Source organism: Camelus bactrianus, chromosome 35, assembly GCF_048773025.1.
Source record: "Camelus bactrianus isolate YW-2024 breed Bactrian camel chromosome 35, ASM4877302v1, whole genome shotgun sequence".
NCBI classification, from domain to species: domain Eukaryota; kingdom Metazoa; phylum Chordata; class Mammalia; order Artiodactyla; family Camelidae; genus Camelus; species Camelus bactrianus.
The window spans coordinates 20,171,344-20,195,119 of record NC_133573.1 but is presented as its reverse complement, the minus strand read 5'-3'; the positions used below and the strand labels follow the sequence as shown (position 1 = coordinate 20,195,119).

General features: G+C 41.0%; 2 protein-coding genes and 1 pseudogene across 2 annotated transcripts in view; 2 read left to right on the top strand and 1 right to left on the bottom strand.

Annotated features, from left to right (window-relative positions):
• Nucleotides 1-23,776, top strand: part of KIAA1217 (KIAA1217 ortholog) — a 673,163-nt gene that overhangs the window by 68,414 nt on the left and 580,973 nt on the right. The window lies entirely within an intron of this gene.
• Nucleotides 1,777-4,346, top strand: LOC105079269 (RAC-gamma serine/threonine-protein kinase pseudogene; annotated as a pseudogene).
• LOC105079245 (BTB/POZ domain-containing protein KCTD1) lies at nt 4,487-22,305 on the bottom strand. The gene is given in 4 exon segments (XM_010967966.3): nt 4,487-21,369; nt 21,372-21,599; nt 21,602-21,782; nt 21,946-22,305. Coding segments are annotated over 4 exon segments (765 nt in total). The 5' UTR covers nt 22,252-22,305; the 3' UTR covers nt 4,487-21,319.

Below are 23,776 nucleotides of genomic sequence, written 5' to 3'. Positions count from 1 at the left end.
GGCTGACATCTTGGGGGGCTCAGTGGCTCCAGAGCCCCAGCTTTCAGCAAAATGCCCATGGGATTAAGAAATCCACTGCACTCACGAGGACCTTACACCGGAGCCCTCTGGAGGAATAGGGTACTTTGGGTACAATGCCTTAAGCACTTTGTAAAACGTACATTTTAATACAAGTTTTGACCATGCTATCAGGTATGTCTGGAATGTTCCGGCCATATCACCCTTCCCCAGGAGGGGCTGGGTGGACGTGAGGGTATTATCAGGCCTGAGGGCTGGTGAGGGAGGAACCCTGGCCCCTGGGTGATGGCAGGGGGTCTTCATGGACCACTCACATGCCTGGTGCCACTGGCCGCTATAGTCATGATCCCTCTACTGCCCACAACCACCCAAGAGAAGATATTTTTATTTCTAGTTCAGAAAGAAGGAAACTGAATTTCTGCGAGGCTCAGCAGCTTGCTCAAGGCCCCAGTCAGTAAATACGTCTGATTCCAAACTTACACATGCCTGGCTCCAGAACTGATTCTGTTCTTCCCAGTGAGGGTCAAAGTGGCCGTTCATCTTAGCCGACCAACAGCATCTATGCTTTCTACTCCCACCTGTTCTCTGGAACCACAGCAGGAGATGCAGACTGGGAGGAGTGATGTATTAGAAGAGTTCTGGGGTCCCTGCCAGCGTCTTGAGAGGTTATGAATCCAGGTCTTCAGCCAGTGAGAAAAGACGGCAGATCATGAAGAACCCTTGCGTTATGAGTTCGCTGGGGCTGCCTGGACACAGGACCACAAACGGAGCAGCTTAAACAACAGAAATCTATGGTCTCACAGTGCTGGAGGCAGGAAGTCCAAGATTAAGGTGTTGGCAGGGTTGGTTCCTTCCAGGGGCTCAGGGTGAATCTGTTCCCTGACTCTCTCCCAGCTTCCAGCGATTGACTGGCAACCTTTGGCATCCTTGGCTAATAGGAGCATCGCCCTCCTCTCTGCCCTTGTCTTCACATAGCCTTCTCTCTGTGTGTACGTCTGTGTCTACACTTCTCCTTTTTGTAAGTACACCAGTCGTACAGGGTTAGAGCCCACCCAGATGACCTCATCTTAACTGCATTCCCCCTTTCAAGACTCTACTTACAAATAAGGTCACATGCTGTGGTCCTGGGGGTTAGGAATTCAACATATGAATTTTGCAGGAAGCAATTCAACTTCTAACAGCCTTGTAGAGCCTCAAAGGGAAGTTTAGATTTTGTCATCAGAGTTTTGCTTAAGATAATGCAAGGTATGTTTGTGACAGTGTTTCACAAACTGTGAAGCACAACACAGATGTGAACTATTACTCTTGTCATTACTGTGTATTTCTACCATTTTCAGTCAATTTCCTCCCATTTTCCTCTGATTTTTTTGGACATTACAGAGCAGCCTGTGTAGAAAGGATAAAGAAGGCAAAAGATTTCTGCTGCCACAGGATTATTAAGCGATAGAGGGGCCTGGCCCGCTCCCTCCCCTGCAGCCCGCCGCCTGCCCTCCCGCCGGCAGGGCTCCAGGGGGCCAGAGGCTCTGCGGGGTTGGGGGAGGACAGGAGGGAAGGAGAAGGGAGGGGGACCCCCGAATCGCCCCCCTGCCCCGCCCCGCCCCCTCTCCCCCCGCCCCGCCCCCTCTCCCCCCGCCCCGCCCCCTGGTGCCATCTTACGCAGCCGCCGCCGCCGCCGCCGCCGCCGCCGCCGCCGCCGCCGCCGCCGCCGCCGCCGCCGCCGCCGCCGCCGCCGCCGCCGCCGCCGCCGCCGCCGCCGCCGCCGCCGCCGCCTTTGCAGGCTGATTCCTCACTAGAGAGTGGGAAGGGCAGCAGCAGCAGAGAATCCAAACCCCAAAGCTGGTATCACAAAGTACCATTTCTCCAAGTTGGGGGCTCGGAGGGGACCCATCATGAGCGATGTTACCATTGTGAAAGAAGGTTGGGTTCAGAAGAGGGGAAAATACATAAAAACCTGGAGGCCAAGGTATTTCCTTTTGAAGACAGATGGCTCATTCATAGGCTATAAAGAGAAACCCCAACATGGGGATTTACCTGATCCCCTCAACAACTTTTCAGTGGCAAAATGCCAGTTAATGAAAACAGAACGACCGAAACCAAACACATTTATTATCAGATTTCTCCAGGCGACCACTGTTATAGAGAGAACATTTCAAGTAGATACTCCAGAGGAAAGGGAAGAATGGGCAGAAGCTATTCAGGCTGTAGCAGACAGACTTCAGAGGCAAGAAGAAGAGAGAGTGAGTTCACAAAATGATAATATAGGGGAGGAAGAGATGGGTGCTTCTGCAACTCACCATAAAAGAAAGACAATGAATGATTTTGACTATTTGAAACTGCTAGGTAAAGGCACTTTTGGGAGAGTTATTTTGGTTCTAGAGAAGGCAAGTGGGAAATACTGTGCTATGAAGATTCTGAAGAAAGAATTTATAATTGCCAAGGATCTAGTGGCACAAACTTTAACTGAAAGCAGAGTATTAAAGGACATTAGACATCCCTTTTTAACAGCCTTGAAATACTCCTTCCAGACAAAAGACCGTTTGTGTTTTGTGATGGAATATCTTAGTGGGGGAGACCTGTTTTTCCATTTGTCGAGAGAGCGGGTGTTCTCTGAGGACCACACACATTTCTATGGTGCAGAAACTGTCTCTGCCTTTGACTATCTGCATTCCAGAAAGATTGTGCACCGTGACCTCAAGTTGGAGAATTTGATGCTGGATAAAGATGGCCACATAAAAATTACAGATTTTGGATTTTGCAAAGAAGGGATCACAGATGCAGCCACCATGAGTACAATCTGTGGTACACCAGAATACATGGCACCAGAGGTGTTAAAAGATAATGACTATGGCCGAGCTGTGGATTGGTGGGGCCTTGGGGTTGTTATGTATGAAATGATGTGTGGGGAGGTGCCTTTCTACAACGAGGATCATGAGAAACTTTTTGACCTAATTGTAATGGAAGACGTTAAATTTCCTCAAACACTCTCTTTAGATGCAAAATCATTGCTTTCAGGGCTCTTGATAAAGGATCCAAATAAACGCCTTGGTGGAGGACCAGATGATGGAAAAGAAATTATGAGACACAGTTTCTTTTCTGGAGTAAACTGGCAAGATGTATATGATAAAAAGTTGGTACCTCCTTTTAAACCTCAAGTAACATCAGAGGCAGACACCAGATATTTTGATGAAGAATTTACAGCCCAGAATATTACAATAACACCACCTGAAAAATATGATGAGGACGGCATGGACTGCACAGACAGTGAGAGACAGCCGCAATTCCCTCAGTTTTCCTACTCTGCAAGTGGCCCTGAATAGGTCTCTTACTTCTGCTACTTCACCGTCATCGTAGAGTTATTACTGAAAATGATTCCTGGACATCACACCAGTCCCAGCTCTTACAGATAGCAGGAGCACCTTCAGACGCCCCAGACCAGTCCAAGGTCTTCACCCCTCGCTTCCTTTCACTCACACGAGAACAAACATATACGCAAACACTCTAGACTTTTTGTTTTTGCGTGAAATTGTATCTCAGCCTAAGGACTCATGCTGTTGCTGCTACTGTCTTACTATTACAGCAACTTTAAGAGATAATCTTACAGTCTCTGGAAGTCATGAGACCACCGTTCATTTGTGCACGAACTGTCATCTTCTGATCTTTTCAGCTTTTGTTTCTCCCTAACAGTGAAGGCTACATGAGATACACTTCTTCTAGGTACATTTTCTAACTTTCTAGAAGAGAAATCAAAAACTAATTAGACTAGGAAGATTTGGTTTATAATACAGAACAAGGAGTTGAAGTATGGTCATGTGCATATGCAAAATTTTAATAAAGCAGATCAGATCAGTGCACAAAGTAGGTATGTAGCACTGAGATCTGGCTGGAATTCATTAGGAGGCATTTGAGAGAAGGACTGAGCAACGGTTAAGACAGAGATATACATATATAAACTTAAATTCCTGTTGGATACTGCAGAGGAAGCCTGCTATTCCACGTGGACGTCCAGATTCCATGGGCAGTTGTTGCCAAAGGAACACTTTCTACCAAGGAAGGAAGCATATGCACAGAAGAGTCAAGGTCACTTAAAGGATCTGTGATGCAATTTGCACCAGAGAGTATTTTCGCCCCCGTGCTTGGAAACCTTTTTCCCTTCTTGCTACTATCACCTCTGATGGCTGAAGAATGTGGACTGGTGTAATGATCCTGCTTTTCACCAAAAGTTGTACACCAAGGTAAATAGGCGTTTGCCTTACTTGTTTTAATTTTTTTATTTTCAGTTCTATGTGAATTAGCTTTTTCTCGAATATTAAAACTTTGTTCGTTTATGATTTTGTTTATATTGTGGTAGTATTTATTTTTTAGTGGTAAGAATTGTATGTCATGTTAGCAAATGCAGCTCCAATTTACATAAAATAGACTTACTGCAGTTTATTTTGACCCATGTGCAAGGAATGTACATGCCGATGAGAACCATGCACTTTTTCTCCTATATAAACAAACTTTGATGAGGCTCTGAAATTGTACATATAGGTTAGAGTTTGGCTTTGGGAGAAGAGATGCTGTCATTTAACCCCTTGGTGCTAAAAATGAGAAATCCCCAACTCTCCATGCCAAGGGGTTGAAACCAGTGAGTGTCGATGTTTGCTCTTCTGAGAATGGAAGTGTGCTGACGGCCTAGCTGTATACTGTAATGAAGCAAATTGAGACCTGGATGATAAGAAATGAACTTTACTTGGCAAAATGAACACATCTCGGGTAGTTAACGAAGTGGGCAGTTAAAAGGTAAAGACCTAGTGTGTTTATTCTGATCATGGTACATTTATCACTGAATTAAGCCATAAGGGAAAAAAACAAGAAAGTAGACTAGATCTGTCCTGTAAGTTGCCTTGTATCCATTGTGTAAAAAGGAAACATGAGAGAGAGGACAGCTGAGCTGGACTGGTGTTCAGAGTATACATTTCTTTAGAGGGAAAGTATGACACCATACACTAAGCACACTGAGAGTTTGGGCTTTTTTTCCCCAAATCTTAAGGTGATTTCCATGACCTTGGCCAAGGACACTTCCTAAAGATTCAAGGTAGCGTTGACCGTGCCCCAGGCTGGCTGCTCTGCACAGCTGGCTTCCCGTCCCCAGCCAGTGCCCAGGGCTCAGTCCTGAGATTCCATGAGTGTCACACAGGTGTTTTCTTGGCTTCAATCTTGAGAATTCCTTACTTTCACTCCCTGAGCTCAGTCAGCTGGCGTAGAAAAATAGAAATGTGTTTAGATGAAGATTCTGAAGCTTTCCGTGTGTCTGCCCTTAGCTGAAGTTTGGGATTCTGGCAGATGGAAAGGCCTGAACCGGGAGCCACTGTCTTTGAGTACAGAGTTCTGGCTCTGCGGAATCCATCCTGTACCAAGTCTGCCTCTTGCCATGATGCAGCCATTTTGGAGGAAATGGGCCATTCCTGCTTGGATTTTCAGCAGGGCTGCTCACAGCTTTGCTTTCCACACTAACTACATAGCATGATTCCGGTGTTTTCTATTTCCCATACCTGATTTCTGGCTTCTTAAAGCTGACTGTTCTTGCAGGTGCCACTTGCCTCTCTTCGAGTCCAGAGTAAGGGCCCCCCCCCACTAACTGCAGGGTTTCTGCATCACACCTCAGTGTACACACTTCGCTGCTAATGTTTGTACTGTCCACAGTACAGTGTCCTTACCTTGCTCCTGGTAGTGCGTTACAGGCAAGCATGAAAAGTAAAGGATTTATTTCAATAAAAAGAAAACTTCTAAATTGGTCATTGAATCACCTCCCTGTAGCTTTATAGTTTGTGACATTTCTTGACCTTGCTAGTTCTTTCATTAGATCCACACAAGATCTAGTCATCTGGTTAAGGAATTTAAGCAGACGCAACTATGAACCCAAGAAACTGCATTACTATTACTGTTGGTCATACTAAAACTGTTTATTTCCTTAAGTATATGACCCACAAGGATGTGAAATAACTACAAGAAACTGTTTTTGTACACTGTGCATCCTTAGTATTTTTACACGTATATGATAAGGATGCACATTATTTTCCTTCGTACAGACAGCTTAAGTAAAGCACTATGTCAATCTGCAAAAAAAAAAAATAATAATAATAATAAATAAATAAAAAAGAGATAGAGGGGAAAAAAAACTGCCCTTAGCATATTCTTCTAAAGAATTAGGATCTACTAATTAATTTCTGATTTTCTGAGGGAATCCAAGAAACTTCCTCCAGAATTTTTATTGGACTTATTAAGATTCACTCTTGTACTCAAGGCCTCTGGGCTTGTGTATGAAATTGAAATGTTCTGTTAAAGGAAACCTAGTAGCTTCCATCCTGCACTTAAGTGGAAAAGCCTGAGGACCACTTTCTTTGGAATGTCAGATTTAAAGTATAGAAAAGGGTTTATATTCAAAGAGGCGGAAAACAAGCTAGAGTACTATTAGACTAAGAATTAAGAATATATTAGCCCTACAAGAAATGCCTTTCTAAGAGATAAACAAGATTAATTTTCAAGTGATTTCTGTGCCTGTGTAATATTTTCCTGGGAGCAATTTTGTTTGCTTTAAAAACTGTCACCACCGGCTGTCTTAGAAATCCTGTGATGTCTCTTTCATTTGGTTACAACCCACCGATCCCCCTTCCCTCCCAGGCCTCTTATATTTTCACAACAATAGAAGATCAAAATTCATTTAAACAGGATGGAAAACACCCATGAAACAGAGCAAACAGTGTAATAGGAAACAAGACATATACCCATTTTGTACGGATTTGTTGCTCCGCTTAGGTATCAGATGACTTTATTCCTCAGTGGATTTGATGTGTTTCATAAAACCACATAAATGACAATAGGCTTAAGTAACAACTGAGGGAAGCGGGGTCCAGGGGAAAACATGGGTGACAAAGTTAGAAAGCTCGGGGTAGGTTTAATGCAGTGAAAATGCGTACCACCTGGTCCGTGTCCTTGCTGGAGGCGGACCTCGGCTGGATGGTACCCACCTTCTCAGTGGCCAGGGCATTCATCCCACAGAGCCTGGGCTCTCTAAGACGGTGCTGCTAATGAGCTCCTCACCTGAGCAGCTTCCCTGATTCTTGTCTGCAGAGAGACTTCTTCCAGGGGACTTCACAGGGAAAATACTGTGATGATGGGAGGGGCTGGGAGAGAAGTCCCGGGCACCACGTGGTTGGCCTCTTGCGTCATCTCTCCGTGAAGGCCAGTGGTAGAACACTAAGGCCTAATTCAAAACAAAAGCCAAGTCCAAAAAACATGGTCCAAATCAAACTTTCTGGTGGTCTGACTCCATCTAAGAGTTTTACTCAGAATACCCAGAGCAGCATTCCTGAATCTTTTGGGGGTTATAGACCTATTTAATAAGAATAATAATGACAAATATAAACTGAGCACCTGCCGTGGACAGGCACCATTCAGAGTGCTTCACTCGCTACCTGAGATGATCTTGTTTACTCTGTGTAGTAAACCCCAGGCATAGGTACTGTTATTAGCCACTGTTATAGGGTGGAACCTTGAGGCCCCCCAAGATAAGTAACTCACCCAAGGTCACACACTTGCCGACCTAGGTATAACTCGCACTCGCAGTCTGAGTTCACTCTGCTCTTAACCATTGTACAGGATTTCCCAGGCCAAGCCCTTTGATAACGTGCTGAAAAGCATTAAGCTGTCTCTCCAGAAAAATACGCACGTGAACGTAAAGACAAAAGTCTGCATCTTTACGGTGTTCTGATGTTCCCTGAGCATCTTCCAAATAGATTAAAGAGCCCCTGCTTGTGAAGGCTGAACGATGGAATGTGATTTCAGACATTGTTGGAAATATTTCTCTCATCAGGACTTTGTGGGACTGGAGGGCAGAGAGCTGAGGGCCCTGGTTGATGGCAGCAGTGGGGCTTTAGAAGTGCTCAGCTGCAGATTAAGAAAGGTCCATGAGTTTTTACAGTCGGGTATGATGTGGGTCAGGCGGGAGTCGTCTCATGAAAGCTGAAGATGGTCACTGAGTGGGGTGGTCCTTTTGCTGCACAAGCAGAGAAGTTGGCCAGGGAACCCCTGCAGAAGACTGTTCAGGACTGTCCCAACACATGGATGAAGGACTGATTGAGGCACCAAAGGTTTTTGCTTACAATATCATTTTAGCTGGGAAATACTGTGCTAGCAGTACAATGTGGAAACCATATGAAAATTTTAATAAAACAGCCACAGTGTACAGTGTATCTTCCTTTGAAATGATGTGGTTTGCTGGCACCCTCCCTAGATGAACTCTCTGCAGATTGTGCCCCCAGGTATCTGATTGACTTGACCTGTTGCATAGAATTAGGGCATCAAGCAATTTAAAGGTTGGAGGACCTCTGACAATGATGGTGGGTTTTGATTTGAGAATAGTTGACCTAACACTATTCTTTCTACTGTTGTCAGTTGTCTTTTGAAGCAATTATCTCCTGATGTTAAAACCAAGAACAGGGGGAAGGTGTAGCTCAGTGGTATAGCACATGCTTAGCATTCATGAGGTTCTGGGTTCAACCCCTAGTATCTTCTCTAAAAAATTAATAAACTAAATTACCACCACCCCCCTCAAAAAAAAAAAAAAAAAGGAAAGAAAACAAACACAAGAACAGAGGAGAAACATACCTTTATTCTTAGCCATGCCAGGGAAGTCAACCAAAGGCAATGTGAAATCACTGGTCTACCCCCTGAAACGAGGCTCCTGACATTGACCCTTCAGGTGGTTTAGGAGGCAGATTCTGCGTAAGCGTAAGTAACCATAAAGTGATGTTGAGCTCATAGAGTTTTGCAGAAATAATCATGGTTGTTATAGCTGATGATCTGACAACCCTCTTCTAAGACCTTTGCATGGATACTTAGATTTATTCTGCACACCCCATGAGGTTGTTACTATTGTTACCACCCTTATTGTACCGATAAAGGAACTGAAGCCCTTTCCACAAAGTGGGCAAGCATATCATGCCAGTCAAATGTTTTTACAAGGTGATTGAAGGTTCTTTTCCATGTGGGAAAACTGGACTACTGTTGGCTCAGTGACCTAGAAAGGCAGAATATCAGGAGGAAAAATTATAAGGTTTAGAAGGGACCTCTGATGGAACAGTGGACTTATGCTTTGGAGTAACAAATCATAGCCATCATTAAAGAATGAGATGGACTCATGAATGTCCTGTAGTGATGCTAGGGTTCACTGCCTAGGCCCCTCTTCATGCCTAAGGCATTTCCCCAGCTGCTGGGAGTGTCACTGCTGGTGACTCACAGTGGAGTCCATCCCTAGGCATTGCCCTTCCTTGTCAAGATTCTACTCCTTCACCAGGGGTGGCCAACATCCTTTGGCTGGGCGAGGCAGCAGTGTAATGGCCCAGACCCCTGCCTCAATCTGGGACATCTCTGAAAGGCCACCCACAGCTCCAGGGCTTCCTCTGGGGTCAACTGAGGCTTCTTTTGCAAATGAATAGCAGTTTGATTCCTCCCTCTCCCCTGTCTTGCTGCCCTGGCATCCTGTAACAGTGCTCTTCCCAAGGGCACTCTTCAGTAAACATTATGCAGACACATTTTGATCTCAGACTGTTTCTTGGAGAACCTGATCTATGATATCTATCTTTGTTTACAATTTTCCTTTCTTCAGTTTTAAATCAATGAAAGATTGCTTTCTCATTTCACACAAGACATCTATTAAGTTACTTTTTTATGTAAAGATCTATTTTTCTTATATCCCACTGCTTTATGGGAGAAATACATCTGTAATTGCATCTTGATAAAAGTACCAAATGAATGCCATGATTTTACTTTGTGGCTTTGTACACACACACACACACACACACACACACACACATCCAGAGTGACCAAGAAATTGATGCAGACTCATACTATTATATGTCTGTTTCTGTAAAATTAAAATCATTATATGTAACTTTGGGAAATATTGATATAAAGATGAACAGAAATATAGACATAAAGATAAAAATGTTTTACATACAAAAATCATTACATATCACTCCATAGGTATACAGACTAAATATAAACAAAACTATAGACACACAGACAAGGACTTAGCCATGGGCATAGATGTGCAATTTTGCTGTTGGCTCCTGTTTTCAGTGTAACACTGCTTTTTTTCTTCACTGCTGATATTTCCCCTTTCTTAGGAGAATGGGTAGAGTGAAACTGTTCAAATATGGCTGAACTCAGCTGTTGGGATGGTTCAGGGAGGGGTATGATTTTATGCTGCTGATGTGCTGCAGAATCATGCAGGGCAGTGAGTGAATCTTTCTTTCCGATCCCTTTGTCAATGGCTTGCTTTCTGTAGAGGCGAGCAGGCTACAGAGTTGGGTGAGGGGTGCCTTTGAAAGTTCTGAATGTCTTCTCTTCTTGTGAGTGCAGGCTGGAGGAGCCCCGCACTCAGATGCTTTGTAGTTGGTTAACATGATACACTATTAGATATTTGAAACATATGAACAAATGTTGGACAATTCCTTGGATAAACTTTTTTTTTTCATTTTTTAAAAAGAAAATATATGCATGGGCAGTGTGAACATGAGTCTTGTCCTTGGTACTTCTATCAGTCTGCGTTTTGCTCTGAGTTCCTTTTTCAGTGCAGAGGTAGAGATATATGCACGCCCTGCCCAGTGTCTCATGCACCAGTGGTGTGCACTGATGAGCGAGCTGGCTGAGTGAAGGTGTGTAGTCTGAGACGATAGGCCAGACTACGTCACTCTTATGAATCCCTTAGTCAACGAACTCAGTCCTCATGTGTTGAATGAACCTCAGTTTGAACTCAAGACCAGGTCCCTGGAAGAGGACATTGTGAGACAAATTCTTCTAGTTAAGATCTCTGATCATCTGATTGGATGGAATTCCCAAGACTTTCAACCTAGAGATGTCTGAGAGTTGATTGAAGGGTGTGTGTGTGTGTGTGTGTGTGTGCGCGCATGAAAGACGAGTAAGGAGGAGATGTAGAATGGGAAAGCTGTGTAGAAAAGAATGTTGTCATCGATCAGTCATGTGGCAGTATTCCTACAAGTAAAAAGGATGCATATTTTATCTAAGTGCGAATTAAAAATGATGGATAAAAAGTTCAAATTGAAAACTAGTCAAGAAAAAACAATTGAATTTTTTTTACATTAAACTGGCTATATTTTTGGATAATAGCATAGAACTGGGTGCTCAGATGGTAATTTTCTATTTTTTTCAGCTCTTGCCCTAATTACTAACTCTATTCACCTTGGTGATGACCTTCCAGTTTTGCATGCATCATTCTTCCTAAGGATGCCATCTTACAGTCTCATGAATTATTCTGTGAGGGAAAAAAAAAAAAAAAAACCTCTCAAGCATCTGGGTGGGTTTTTTCCTTTGGTATTCACATTTCATATTCCATTACTTTCCTCTGTCATCTCTTCTAGGAATAGTGATTTTTTTTTGCTAACCTAGTTGAATCTTCTTAGGTTCAAACCAACTGTCTTTACTCTTTTGAATGAGTTTAATTTGCACTGTTACTTTTTCTTTTTGCCGACTCTTTGAAGATTGCAATCAACTCCATTTTGGCCTTCACTGTACATTTTCAAGTTATTGATTCACTTGCTATGTGGTATATAAATGAAGCTTACAAATGCAATTTCTTTGGTTCTTTGGTTTTTTTTCTTTTTTCTTTTTTTTCCCCCTTCAGCTCTCTGATTTCCCAGCAGTTCTAACCCTACATTCACAATATATGGCCCATTTGCAGCTAGGATTTGTTTGAGCACAGTGAACTATATTTCCTTGCTCTGATGAAGCACACTAAATATAACTGCTATCTCCCCAGCAGGCTAGCCCTTTCTAAAGAGGGCAGAGCAAATGTTCTCTGAGAGCAGAGAGCTCTCTTAATGAACTCTAAGGGACTGTCTACATGGGAAGGCCACATCGGTGTGAAACCCAACAGCTCACTTCCACTGGGTCAGCTGCTTCTGTCTTGCACAGAGCCCTTCTGGCCTTCTGAATGCACATGTTCATTCTCTTGTTTACATTTTGGTTAGTTTAGCGCATCGGTGACCTGGATAACACAGTCAGCTGTGCTTTCAACACTCATTTTGCACTTTCTGAAATGGAGGAGTCACAGATTTGAAGAGTCCACAGCCTGGATGAAGGTCACAAAATATTACTATTAGAGATGGAAACTGGATGTAGAATCCACCTCTAAATGAAGTTTCTTCAAATAGAGATGTGCTGTTACCTGGAATGTTGGGGAATGAAACCTGGGCCATTATTACTCTGGCACAGGGTAGGGGAGTGAATTAGGGGTGTGATTGCAGGTGAAGTCTGGGAGCCAGAGTCCCACCTGCATGTGGAGTTTTTAATAGCCAGATAAGGGGGGTTGGGGAGGGTATAGCTCAAGTGGTAGAGCACATGGTTAGTATGCACAAAGTCTTGGGTTCAATCCCCAGTACCTCCTCTAAAAATAAATAAACCTAATTACCTCCCTCCCCCAACTTAAAAAAAAAAAGCAATTAGCCAGATAAGGAGATTGACATTATCCTTCAAGTAAATGGGTGCCCATTAAAGGCAATGTGATCATATTTGTGTTTAGAAATATTGGATGAATATGACTGACTGAGTTGGTGTGAAACAGCCCTGGCCTTTTGCTTCAACACACAGGAATGTCAAAATAATAGAAAAAGGCAAATACCTAGGCCAGGTTCAAAATAGAGAAATGGAACTCCCTAGCTGTCAGAAATGAAGAGGAACTCAAAGCCAGATCAGTGAGCAGGAACTGAATCTTAAATGGACCATGAAAGAAAGCTATAAAGATGTAGACCTTAACTGCTGGCAACTGAAGTTTTAAGTCCCATGGAGAGGGAGTTCAGGCCACAATCTCAGATCTGAGCTACATGCACCAAACCAGGGGTCCTAAAGAGCTGCTTGGCTCATTAACAAAAGGCCTGAGAAAACTGTGCACTGGCTCAGGGAATTGGTGACCAAGCACACCATGCCTCTGGGGCAATAGGGGAAAACATCACCAAAGAGAAATGAGAACTCCAGGCTATTGTCACTGCAGATTTACACTGTCTATGGGGTAGAGGATCTAGTATTGAGAGATTAATGTGAAAAACCATTCTGGCACAGGAGGAAGAGGTAGACCTCTGGCAGAAGCATATGCGACCATCACATTGATATTCTTCCCAATAAAACTAATGGGAAAACAATCCCCGCTGAAAATGAACTCGCACTCAAAAAGTGCACACCATATGGGTAACGAAGTAACATGGAGAGAGTTAGAAGACCCACCAGGTGGGAGGATGTAGGTACCAGGAACTAGAAATGACATAATAAACCAGAAACATCAGCATAGGTATATTGAGAAGGTTCAAAGAACTAAAGAAAAGAAGAAAAACCATAGGGCAAGTACAGAACTCTGTAAAAGTAGGTATATTTGAAAATAACCAGTAGACTTTCTAAAATGAGAACTGTAGTCATTTAAATAAAATGTAAGTGGATGGAATAATAGACCAAAGAGACACAGAGATGTGGTGAATTGGAAATACTGGAAGTAATCTGAGGAAATCATGGAGAATTCAGTGCAGAAAGATAGAGGTGGAAAATATATGAGAGGTTAAGAAGTGGCGGCCACATTGAAAAAGATCAACACACATCTAATATAGGTTCCAGGAGGAGGGAAAATAATGAGAAAGAAGGAATATTCAAAGTGGTAGTGGCGAGAATATTCCAGAGTTAAAGTGAAGGAGCATACTGTGTCTAGAATATAATTGGTAGATAATAAAAAAATATATAAACCTGTGAAAAGGCAGAATATGAACAGCATAAAGAAAATTTTATAACTTTATATAGAGAAAAACAAACATGTAACAAGGAGGGACAGAATAACAGTACACTTTGCATCTGCAGTAAGACAAGTCATACGACAATGAAATAATATCTTCAAAGTGCAGAAGAAGATTAATTGGCAGTTTAGAATAATCTACTCAGATAAATTCTTACTTAATAGTGAGGCTAAAGTAGAAATAATTTCTGATTTACAAAGAAAAGGGCATTTACTATTCTGACTCCACAGTTGAAAATTGTTCTACAGAAAGAAGGGAATTAAAGCCAAAATGATGCATGAGGAATTTTGTAAACTGGTATGTAAGTAAAGTAGTATTCAAACATATGACTATGGAAATTTAACAGAAAGGTGAACATTACACAGTAATAACGTAAGACATGGGTGTTGGGGCCATAGAATCAAGTCCTTGTGTTACTTGGAAGGAGATTAGAAACATTGATTAAATCTAGACTTACTTAAATTAAAATTACATGTGAAAACTTTAAGTATAAATATTACAAGAAGTAGAATGCATGAAGTTTGGGAAACAAAAGATTATAGCAAAAATAAATTAAAAGGGATAAAGAAAATGATTACTTATCATTTAAGCAATTTAAGGAAAAGAAATCAAAGAAAAGCAAGATAAATTCAAAACAAAATAAGATGGCACAGTAAGTCTAAATGTGTAAGCAACCAATCACATTAACTGTAAATGCTGTAAACATACCTTGTAAAAGATAAGACCTTTCACAGATAAGCTATAAATTAGTAGTAATTTCAAAGATCACTAAATTGAAGTTCAACATACCAACACTAACTATATTATATAATATGTAATGGCAACAATTAAAAACACATCTTAAAAAATAATGCAGACCATGGCTGCTGGAAAGATGGCTGAGTGTGAGAAGCACTGGGAATCTGTCTCTCCACCTAGACAATAATCACATTGGCAGGATCTGTCTGGTGTAACCATTTTGGGACTCCAGAGACTACTGAGGATTTGCATCTTCCAGGGGAAGGCTTGGATGATAAATAGTGGTTAATTCTGAAGCTATTAAACATTGCTTAGAAAAGTTAAAGAAAAACTAAATAAAATGAAAGGATATTCCAAATTTATGGATTTGAAGACTCAGTATTGTACAGAAGTGAAATCTTCCCAAACTGATCTATGGAGTCATTGAAGTACCAAGTAATAATTCTAGAAAGTATTTTCTATGGAAATTTTGATGAACTGATTTCCAAAGTTATATAAAAATGCAAATGGAAAAAGATATATAAGAAAATATTGAAGAACAAAGTTGGAGGACTAATAATACTAGATGTCAAGACTTTATAAAGTTACAATAAGTAAAAGAGTTTAATGTTGGTGCCAAGGGTAGACAAATGGTACAGAATAGAGTTCAGAAATGGATTCTACATATCCAGTCACCTGATTTTACAACAAATGTAGTATAGAAAGGATGCACCTGCCTTTATGCAAAAATGCACATTGACCCCTACTCATACTGTGTACCCAAATGAATTTTAATTAGTCATAGGTCTACATGGTACAACAATAAAGTTTCTTGAAGATAACCTGGGAAAACATCTTGATGAGACAGACAAAAAGTTTTAAAATATGATATAGAAAAAAAAAACTCTATAAGAAAAGACAGATTAGATTTCATTAAAATTAAGAACTCCTGTTCACTCTTACCATTAAGAAACTAAAAAGGCCAGAAATAGCGTGGGAGAAGATGCTTGTACTGCAAATATTTCTTAAATGTCCACTATCTATAATACATGAAGAACTTCTATAAATCAATATGAACAGGAAAAACAATCCAATAATTTCTGGGCAAAAGACTACAAGAAGCATTTTTACCAAAGAAGATCAGCATGGACAATAAGTACATAAAAAAGTGTTCAATGTGACTCATCAGGGAAATAAAGCTATCAGATATCCCCCATAATGGATTTTAAGAAGGGAAAGGGCAGTACTAAGTATCGATCATGTTGAGGAGCAACCAGAACTTGTACTTACTACTGATGAGAGTGTAAAGGCAGAAACTATTGGAGGGTCTGCTAATGCTGAGCATGGACAGACTTAAGGACACACCTGTTCCATTCTAGGTATACGCTCAATAACAATACATACACATATGTGTTCCAAGACATGCATAAAAGTATTTATGGCAGGATTATTCATTATAGTTCCAACTGGAGACAGCCCAAATATCCATTATATACTCTGTACATACAGGGGACTATTATGCAGCAGTGAAAAATAATGGCTGACTACTAAATGCAACAACATGGATGAACCCCATAGGTGTAATGCTGAGTACAAGAAGTCAGATACAAAAGAGAACTCACACATGCTATTTATTTATGTATTTATTTATTTATTTAGTTCCATTCAGATAGCAATCAAAATAGGCAAAATTAATCTCTGGTGATAGAGGTGAAAATAGTGGTGAAGGAGTATAAAGACTGGGAGGGGGCAGGTTCAAAGGAGGTTCTCACAATGCCCTATATCTTGATCTAGGGGGTGGTGACAAGTTTGTTCAGTTTGTAGATATTCATCAAGACATTTCCTTAAGTGTCATTTATTGTATTTATCTTATACCTCAGTGATAAAGTTAGCAAGCAAACAAATATACACAAAACAATACTATATATTGTTTATGGATATATGTAGTATATATAAATATATATGTGTGTATCCTAGACATAGGTGTGTATGTGTGTGATGAAAGTATATCTACTGGAATTATACACTCAAATTCATAAAATTGTCTTTGGGGCAGGAGAGAAAGGATTAGAATTGAGAGGAAAACAAAGGTGAATTCAGTTCTTTCTGAAATGCTCCGTTTCTTCTTAGAAAAAATTATATTTATAGCAAAAGCTACATTGTGTTTAGATGTGTTAATTCTTTGTTCTTTGTTCTTTTAATATTTTAATTTATCACTGTTTTGATGGGGAGGAGGTATTTTGATGGGGAGGAGGTATTTAGGCTTATTCACTTTTAGAGGAGGTGCTGGGGATTGAACCCAGGAGCTCCTACACACTGAGCATGTGCTATAACACTGAGCTATACCCTTCCCCCTGGTTTTTGTTATACGAGTTTCTGTCAGTGTGTTTTAAACTTTTAAAATGATACAGTTAAAGTGGGAGGAGAGTTCATCTGAATGGTAACATGAGGATGAGAATTGGAGGGAGGGAGACTGGAATTAGAGGCATGGTTTAGGAAATTGTCCTATTCTTGATGAAAGATGGTGAAGGCATGAACCAGGGCAATAGTAGAAGGAGACAGTGGAAGACCAGCCCACAGACATTTAAGAGGCAGTATTGTAGGACCTTGGTGATGCCCGAGGTTGGGAGACAAGGCAATGAGCAGACTCACAGGAGATTCTGAGGTTTCTAGACCAGCTTTCTGAGAGGATGCCATGCCATGCATTGTCCGATAAGTGGAAACAGAAAGAGTATACATTTGGTATAGCTAGAAGAGGGCAGGAATGGAGGATTAAAATATCTAAAATTTATGCTTGAGATGTTAGCTGGACACCTAGGTGGATATTTACATGAGACAACTGGAAATATAGATATGATTTGGTAGAAATCTATATGAAGCAATGAATTTATATATGACAGCTTAGAAAAAGGCCTTGGAGAATTGTGAACCCACATTTCCTATTCTTTGTAGTGTTGTGAGAAAATATATTTATAATTTGGGTAATTAGGTGTATATACATGGTAACTATTACTTCTGGCATGTATTAGAGTTAGTTCATGTGAACTCCTTGAAGTTCACATGTGAAATTCATGTAAACTTACTTTATTTGTGTATCCTCCATTGTACTTGACACAAGCCATAGTAGGAGCTTGGTATAAGTTTGATGGATGAAATAATGAGAAGAATTATTCTTCCTCTCTTGGTTTTTAAAAATCAGCTTTATTGGTATCTAATCCACATACTATAGAAGTCACTCATTCAGAGCACACAATTCAGTGGCTTTTAGTATATTCATGGAATTGTGCCCCCATTACCACAGTCAACCTTAGAACTTTGTCATTACTCCAAAGAGAAACCCCGTGCCGGGTAACTGTCACCCCCTCCAAAAACCATCCCCAATCCACCCTGCAACCTAGCCTTAGTTAACTACTAATCTATTTCCTGTCTTTCTAGATCTGCCTATTCTGATACTCCATATAGCTGGAATCATGCAATATGTGGTTCTTTATGACTGATGGCTTTCACTGTCAAGGCTCACCCATGTTGTAGCATGGATCAGTACTTCGTTTCTTTTTATTGCCAAATAATAGTCCATTATATGAATAGATCACACTTGATGTATTCATTCATCAGTTCATGGATAACTGGGTTGTTTCCACTTGGACTCTTATGAATAATGCCATCATGAACATTCATGTACAAGTTTTTGGGCAGACATATGTTTTCATTCCCCCAGGTATGTACCTAGGAGTGGAATAGCTGGGCCATATGGTAACTTACTGTTTAACTGTTTAAGGAGCTACTGGATTGTTTTCCAAAGTAGCTGCATCACTTTACATCCCCACCAGCAGTGCATGCGTGAGGGTTCCAGTTTATCTACATTCTCCCCAGTTCTTACTATTATTTGACATTTTGATTGTAGCCATCCTGGTCAGTGTGGAGTGCTATCTCATTGTAGTTTGGGTTTGCATTTTCTTGATGGCTAATCATCTGAGCATCTTTCCATGTGCTTGTTGGGCATTTGTGTATCTTCTCTGGACAACTACTAGTTCCTTTGTCCATTTTTCAAAATGGGTTATTTGTCTTTATTAATGAGCTGTAATAGCTCTTTATATATTCTAGGTAAAATTCCTTTAGAAGATGTGTGGTTTGCAAACTTCTCCCATTCTGTGAGTTGACTTTTAACTTTCTTGCGTAGCCCTTGAAGCACAAAATATTGATGATGTTCGGTTTATTTTTTTTTGTTGCTGGTGATATGATGTTATATGGAAGAAACTGTTGCTCAATCCAAGGTCGCTTTCCCTTTTTTTTTTAAATTAACTTTTATTTTTGTTTATGTTATTTTGTTTCATTATAGCCCTTATTAAGGCATATATACCTTGTCCAATCCTTTCTTTCGCTTTCTCTCTTAATTACCTATCTTTAAAAAAGATCTTCATGTATATAATGGTTTAATCCTGTTTTTCTCACGTAAAATTTTGTAGTGAGTATTTTCCAATATTATTCAAAATATTTGGAAAAGGTCACATAAAATGGCTGTAAATCCCACTGTGTAATTTAAGTACCGTAATGTATTTAATCATTTCCGTATTCTGGCACACTTATAAGTTGCTTTCAGTATTGTGGTGTTAACTGTTAAGGGCTAGTGAACTAGCACATACCATGATCCAAATACCTAACTCTTTCCCTAGAATAGATTTTAGTTAAGAGGTGGAGTTACTGGGTCAAAGGGCATGAGCATCTTTCTAGACTGAATGCAAATTGCTTTTCAGAAAGTTGTGCCAACTCAGGGTCTCCTAGTTGGTGCCTGATTCATTTTATTCTTACCGGTATGAGTAATATTTTAGAAAATCAAATAGTAACTGTAGGACCCTTCTCTTTGATGCCCTAATCCACTCATTTACTTAAAACTTGAGACTGTAGCTGCCAATTCCAGTATAATGCAGGTTCCAAGGGGGCCATAAATTCTACCAAAGCTTTCACAGTGTTTCTGTGACTTTTCAGTGACATCACACTTCATTTAAAAAGGCATAAAACAATTACCAGGTCATTAGCAAGCATTTTCTAAAAGAAACTGGGGGAAAAAAACTCTCATAAAGATAACTTCTGAGGTAGTGTTTTATTTTGGGAAGAGAGGGATGGGACAGGAATTGTGGACACAAATGAATAGTTTAGGGGCAAATATCGAGTTTTGGGGAGAAGTGAGCAGATCATCCTGCTCACTAGATTTAGGGGATCTCCTTGAGGGCCGGGACTCTGGCTTACTCATTAAAATGAGAGGCACTTAGCAGCATACAGTCCAGGCAGGAAGACCAATATTAGAACCCAGCTGCTACCATTTTCTGGCATTGCAGCCTTGGGTTGGCCTTCTATGTAGAGGAAGACTTGGCATAGCTGGGCACATACTAGGTTCTCAATTAATGCCAGCTCTTTGCCATTTTTGTTCATCTCCATATCCTCACAAAGGACAGCAAGCACTGGGGACAGCAGATAACAAGTAGTCAATGCAGTTATTACATGAGTATATGAATACGTTATGGAAAAAGTGAAAAGAGTGTATAGGGAAGAAACCTGCCAGTTTTTCATATTATCAGCCACTCATAGTCCTCCATTTCAAAATGAAGCCATCTCACGTTTGAAACTTATCTACTTAAGCTTCCTTGTTGAGATGTTACTCTGAAGTCAACCATTATTTGTAGCCTGCCATATTTCTCTTCTTGCAGGGATATGCATTGTGTTTTAGTTCTGTTATTTTAAGTCATATAGCAGATAACCAAAAAAAAAAAAAAAAAAAAAAGAGAGAGAGAGAGTGAGAGAGAGAAGAAAGAAAAAAAAAAAAAAATCACTTAGAGTCTGATTTAATCAAGAGCCACAGTATGAAGTGTGAAAAATCCAGTGTTGTTCAGATCCTCAGCTTTATTGAGACTGCAAAAGGGTATAAATTAAGTGACCTTCCCAGGTCAAGATTTTTTTTTTTAAACAGAGTTTATTGTATTTAATACATTATAAAATTTGAAAAATTGTAGGAAAGCAGCAGACTCAAAATGGAGCAACTCTAACAAGTAATAATTCTGGCCCCTTTGCAAAACTGATCAGTTTAAAAACAAAGTAACGTTCACATCTGGGAGGCGGACAAAAAAGTGTGACTTCTGTACAAACTACATTTAAAATTTCATGTCTAACGTCTTTCGAATGCAGTGTGCTCAGGAGAGTTTTTGTTTGTTTTTGAAGTCCTGCCTAGTCCCCGTCTGAAGAGAGACACGAAATATCCATATGCAAAGAGACACAATTCTAGGTGTTTTGTTTTGTTTTGTTTTGTTTTTAAAAAAAGAAAAAAGAAAAAAAGACAAAGGAAAAAAGAAACACTGGATGGTTGCTGGCAATGGAAACCGTAAGGAGATTCGTCCTCACTGCTCGTGGCTTGTTTATTGGTCAGAGGCCTTGGGGGCCCAGGACACTTCACGGCCATCACAGCACCAACTGTAGCTACCACCTTTTTTCTCTTTTTTTCCTTTTTTTTTTTTTTGCATTTCCTACCTTTTGACATATATATATATTTATATATTTTTTACACCTTGAGTATATCACTATTCCCAATTGTTCCCATACGGATACAAGTGTGGTCTCTATTGGATATAAATGTGTCTTTTATTCAGTTTTAGGTCGAGGACTTGGTTTGCTGTCGCAACTGCATATAAATGTCCCTTTTTTGTCTGCGTTATTTGTTGTGTATGTTTTTTTCTTTTTTGCGTAAGAAATACATCCATTTAGTCCAGAGGCTCTTGCTTTATCCGGATGACAGAGGGTCCACGGGGATCCGCCTCAGTTTCTGCCACAGGACGTATTCGCTGAACCGAGATGAGTTCACTCCTCCCCTGCAGGAGCCCACGATTTCAAATCCTCTTTGCTGCAACCTCTCGAGGACCTGGACTGAGTTGAGGTGACAGTAGCCGTTTAGTGGAAACCTGATGACGTGCGTCGAGTCACGGTTCCAACCTGCGTTGACGGAGTTACACATGACATCACCGATCTCTGGAAACACTTTTTTATCAAGAACTTGTCGCCGCTGAGTGTGATCCTTTCTCCGAGGTCTGGGACAACATGCACCACTAGGCACTCACAGGGCCTTGAGAAGCGGCCAGTTTCTCTGTCCTGCTTCCATGTTTCCATCTCCAACAACATGAGCTGAAGCTGGAAGTATTTTGCCTCTTCATATAACAAAGTGTAACCCTCAATCACCGTGGCACGGCCCACCTCGTGCACCCTGGCCACAAACAGGCTTTTCCTAGAGGACCACATCCAACCCCTCCCCGGGGCTCCAGAAGCTCTCCTGCCCACGCTCGGGTCAGTGGGGTCCGCGCTTGGGTCCCAAGAAGGCAGGGTATGCATGTACCTTGAAATCGTCAGGAATGAGTTTTGATGTTCGTAGAAAATTCAAGCTATATCTGAACATCTGTCCGTCTCTGTCAATGAAATAGTGCTGTTTGAGACTGTCCAAAACAATGGGCTCTGTACCATCAAAAAGCCTTCCGATTCTTGATTCAGGGTATTTGGTGAGGGTGGCCAGGCTGCTGGTAAACATGTGGCCACCCACGTCAATGTGGACGGGCGCATTGGACTTTGTGAGCTGTGCTGGAGTAGGAATGCCTTGGTTGTTCAGCGGAGAAGCAGGCGATCTAGTGATCAGCGGTCTTGACATATTGGGCCGACTGTCCCTCTGGCAAAGTGGCACGTGGGCCCGGGCGGGAGAGAGGGAGGGCCGGCGGGACGGCAGGGTGGTCTGGCTTCTCTAAGTACTGCCCGAGGAGCAGGGCCCCTCCACTGCCCCTTCGTTGCCCCCCAAAGCTGGGGGCTCGGGGAGGCGGCTGTACCGGGCGGGCCGCAGATGCTGCTTGGAGAAGCCGGTGACTGGGGCCCTCCAGGTCAAGATTTTATGGCTCTGATAAATTCTCCAGGCTTAGCAGTTGTCAGAGAAAAACATGTGAGTGAAAATGTGAAGATCCTTTCTCCCCAACTGCATCTTTCCAATGAGTGGATGGATTTGAAAGTGCCTCAAGTTAAGTTTTATAAATCAAAAACACTATCATTATAATGCAGGGGATACAAGCACAGCAAAAATGTGAAAAAGTTAAAATTGAGCTGAAGTTTCTTTTTTTTTTTTTTTTTTTATCATTTCCTATGATCTCACAGCCAGAGGGATTGTTAGAGGTTTTATGGTCCAAATTTCTCATTTTCATGCATGAAAAAGAGTGAAGTGAGTTTACAAGATCACATTGTTTAGAACCAAAGTCCCTTTACTCTGTATAAAAATAAGGGATGATAAAACTTAAAATCTAAAGTATTCATACAAGACTGTGTTCTTTATCTTAACAATGCAAGAAAATGTAACCTTATGTAGTTCATTTATAATGAGTTGGAGTGTGTTTTAAATGTTACTGTCCTAAGGTGCATTTAAAAATCTGAAATGAGAGCTTTCAATTATGAGTGGTTCATTGGAATTGATCAGTTTAGCATTTGGAAAATGTTTTTGCTGCATGAGCAGTGCAGTTTAAATTCCCAGTCTCCACGCTTTTTGTAAGTTAGCCAAACAGCCTTGTCCTTTGGAGAACTACATACAAGGAGGGAGCAATCCTCTCTGGAGGTTAACTTATGTAGAAATTAATAAAGGTTAATGAAGTCTTTTAGGAGCTTCCTTTTTTCCTGTGGGGTCCTATACTTAACAGTTAAGCTACTTCCCTTAAGCAAAACTTGAAGAGAGTTATTTCATGGTAGCCAGCATTCATATTACTTGGGGCTAGGCAAGTCCTGTGTGCAAGGTATTGAGTGACATTTTGAGTACACAAAAGTAGTCACTGGGCTGCAAAAAGTTTTTTGTTTTTGTTTTTGTTTTTGCAAATGTTGCTTTGATTCTTAGGAGGTGCGCTTTCCCATTTTCACTTTTGGGTGATACTGTATTTAAAATACAATTCTCCTTTATCTAACTCTGGGGGAGTGAGAAATCTAAACTGCTTTAGAGATAAAACACTACATTTTACACTATGATTTGAAGGGCAAATGGACGAGTGCTTGGAGGTTAAAGCTTTTTGTATAATTTATCACTCATGAGAGAGACCTGGGCAGGAAGGGAGCACCAGAAATTGTCCATAGAACACTGTTCTTTATGTGACTGAGTGGGGCACACACAGATACTGGACAAGAAGCCAAGGCAACAGAGGGAAATAGAA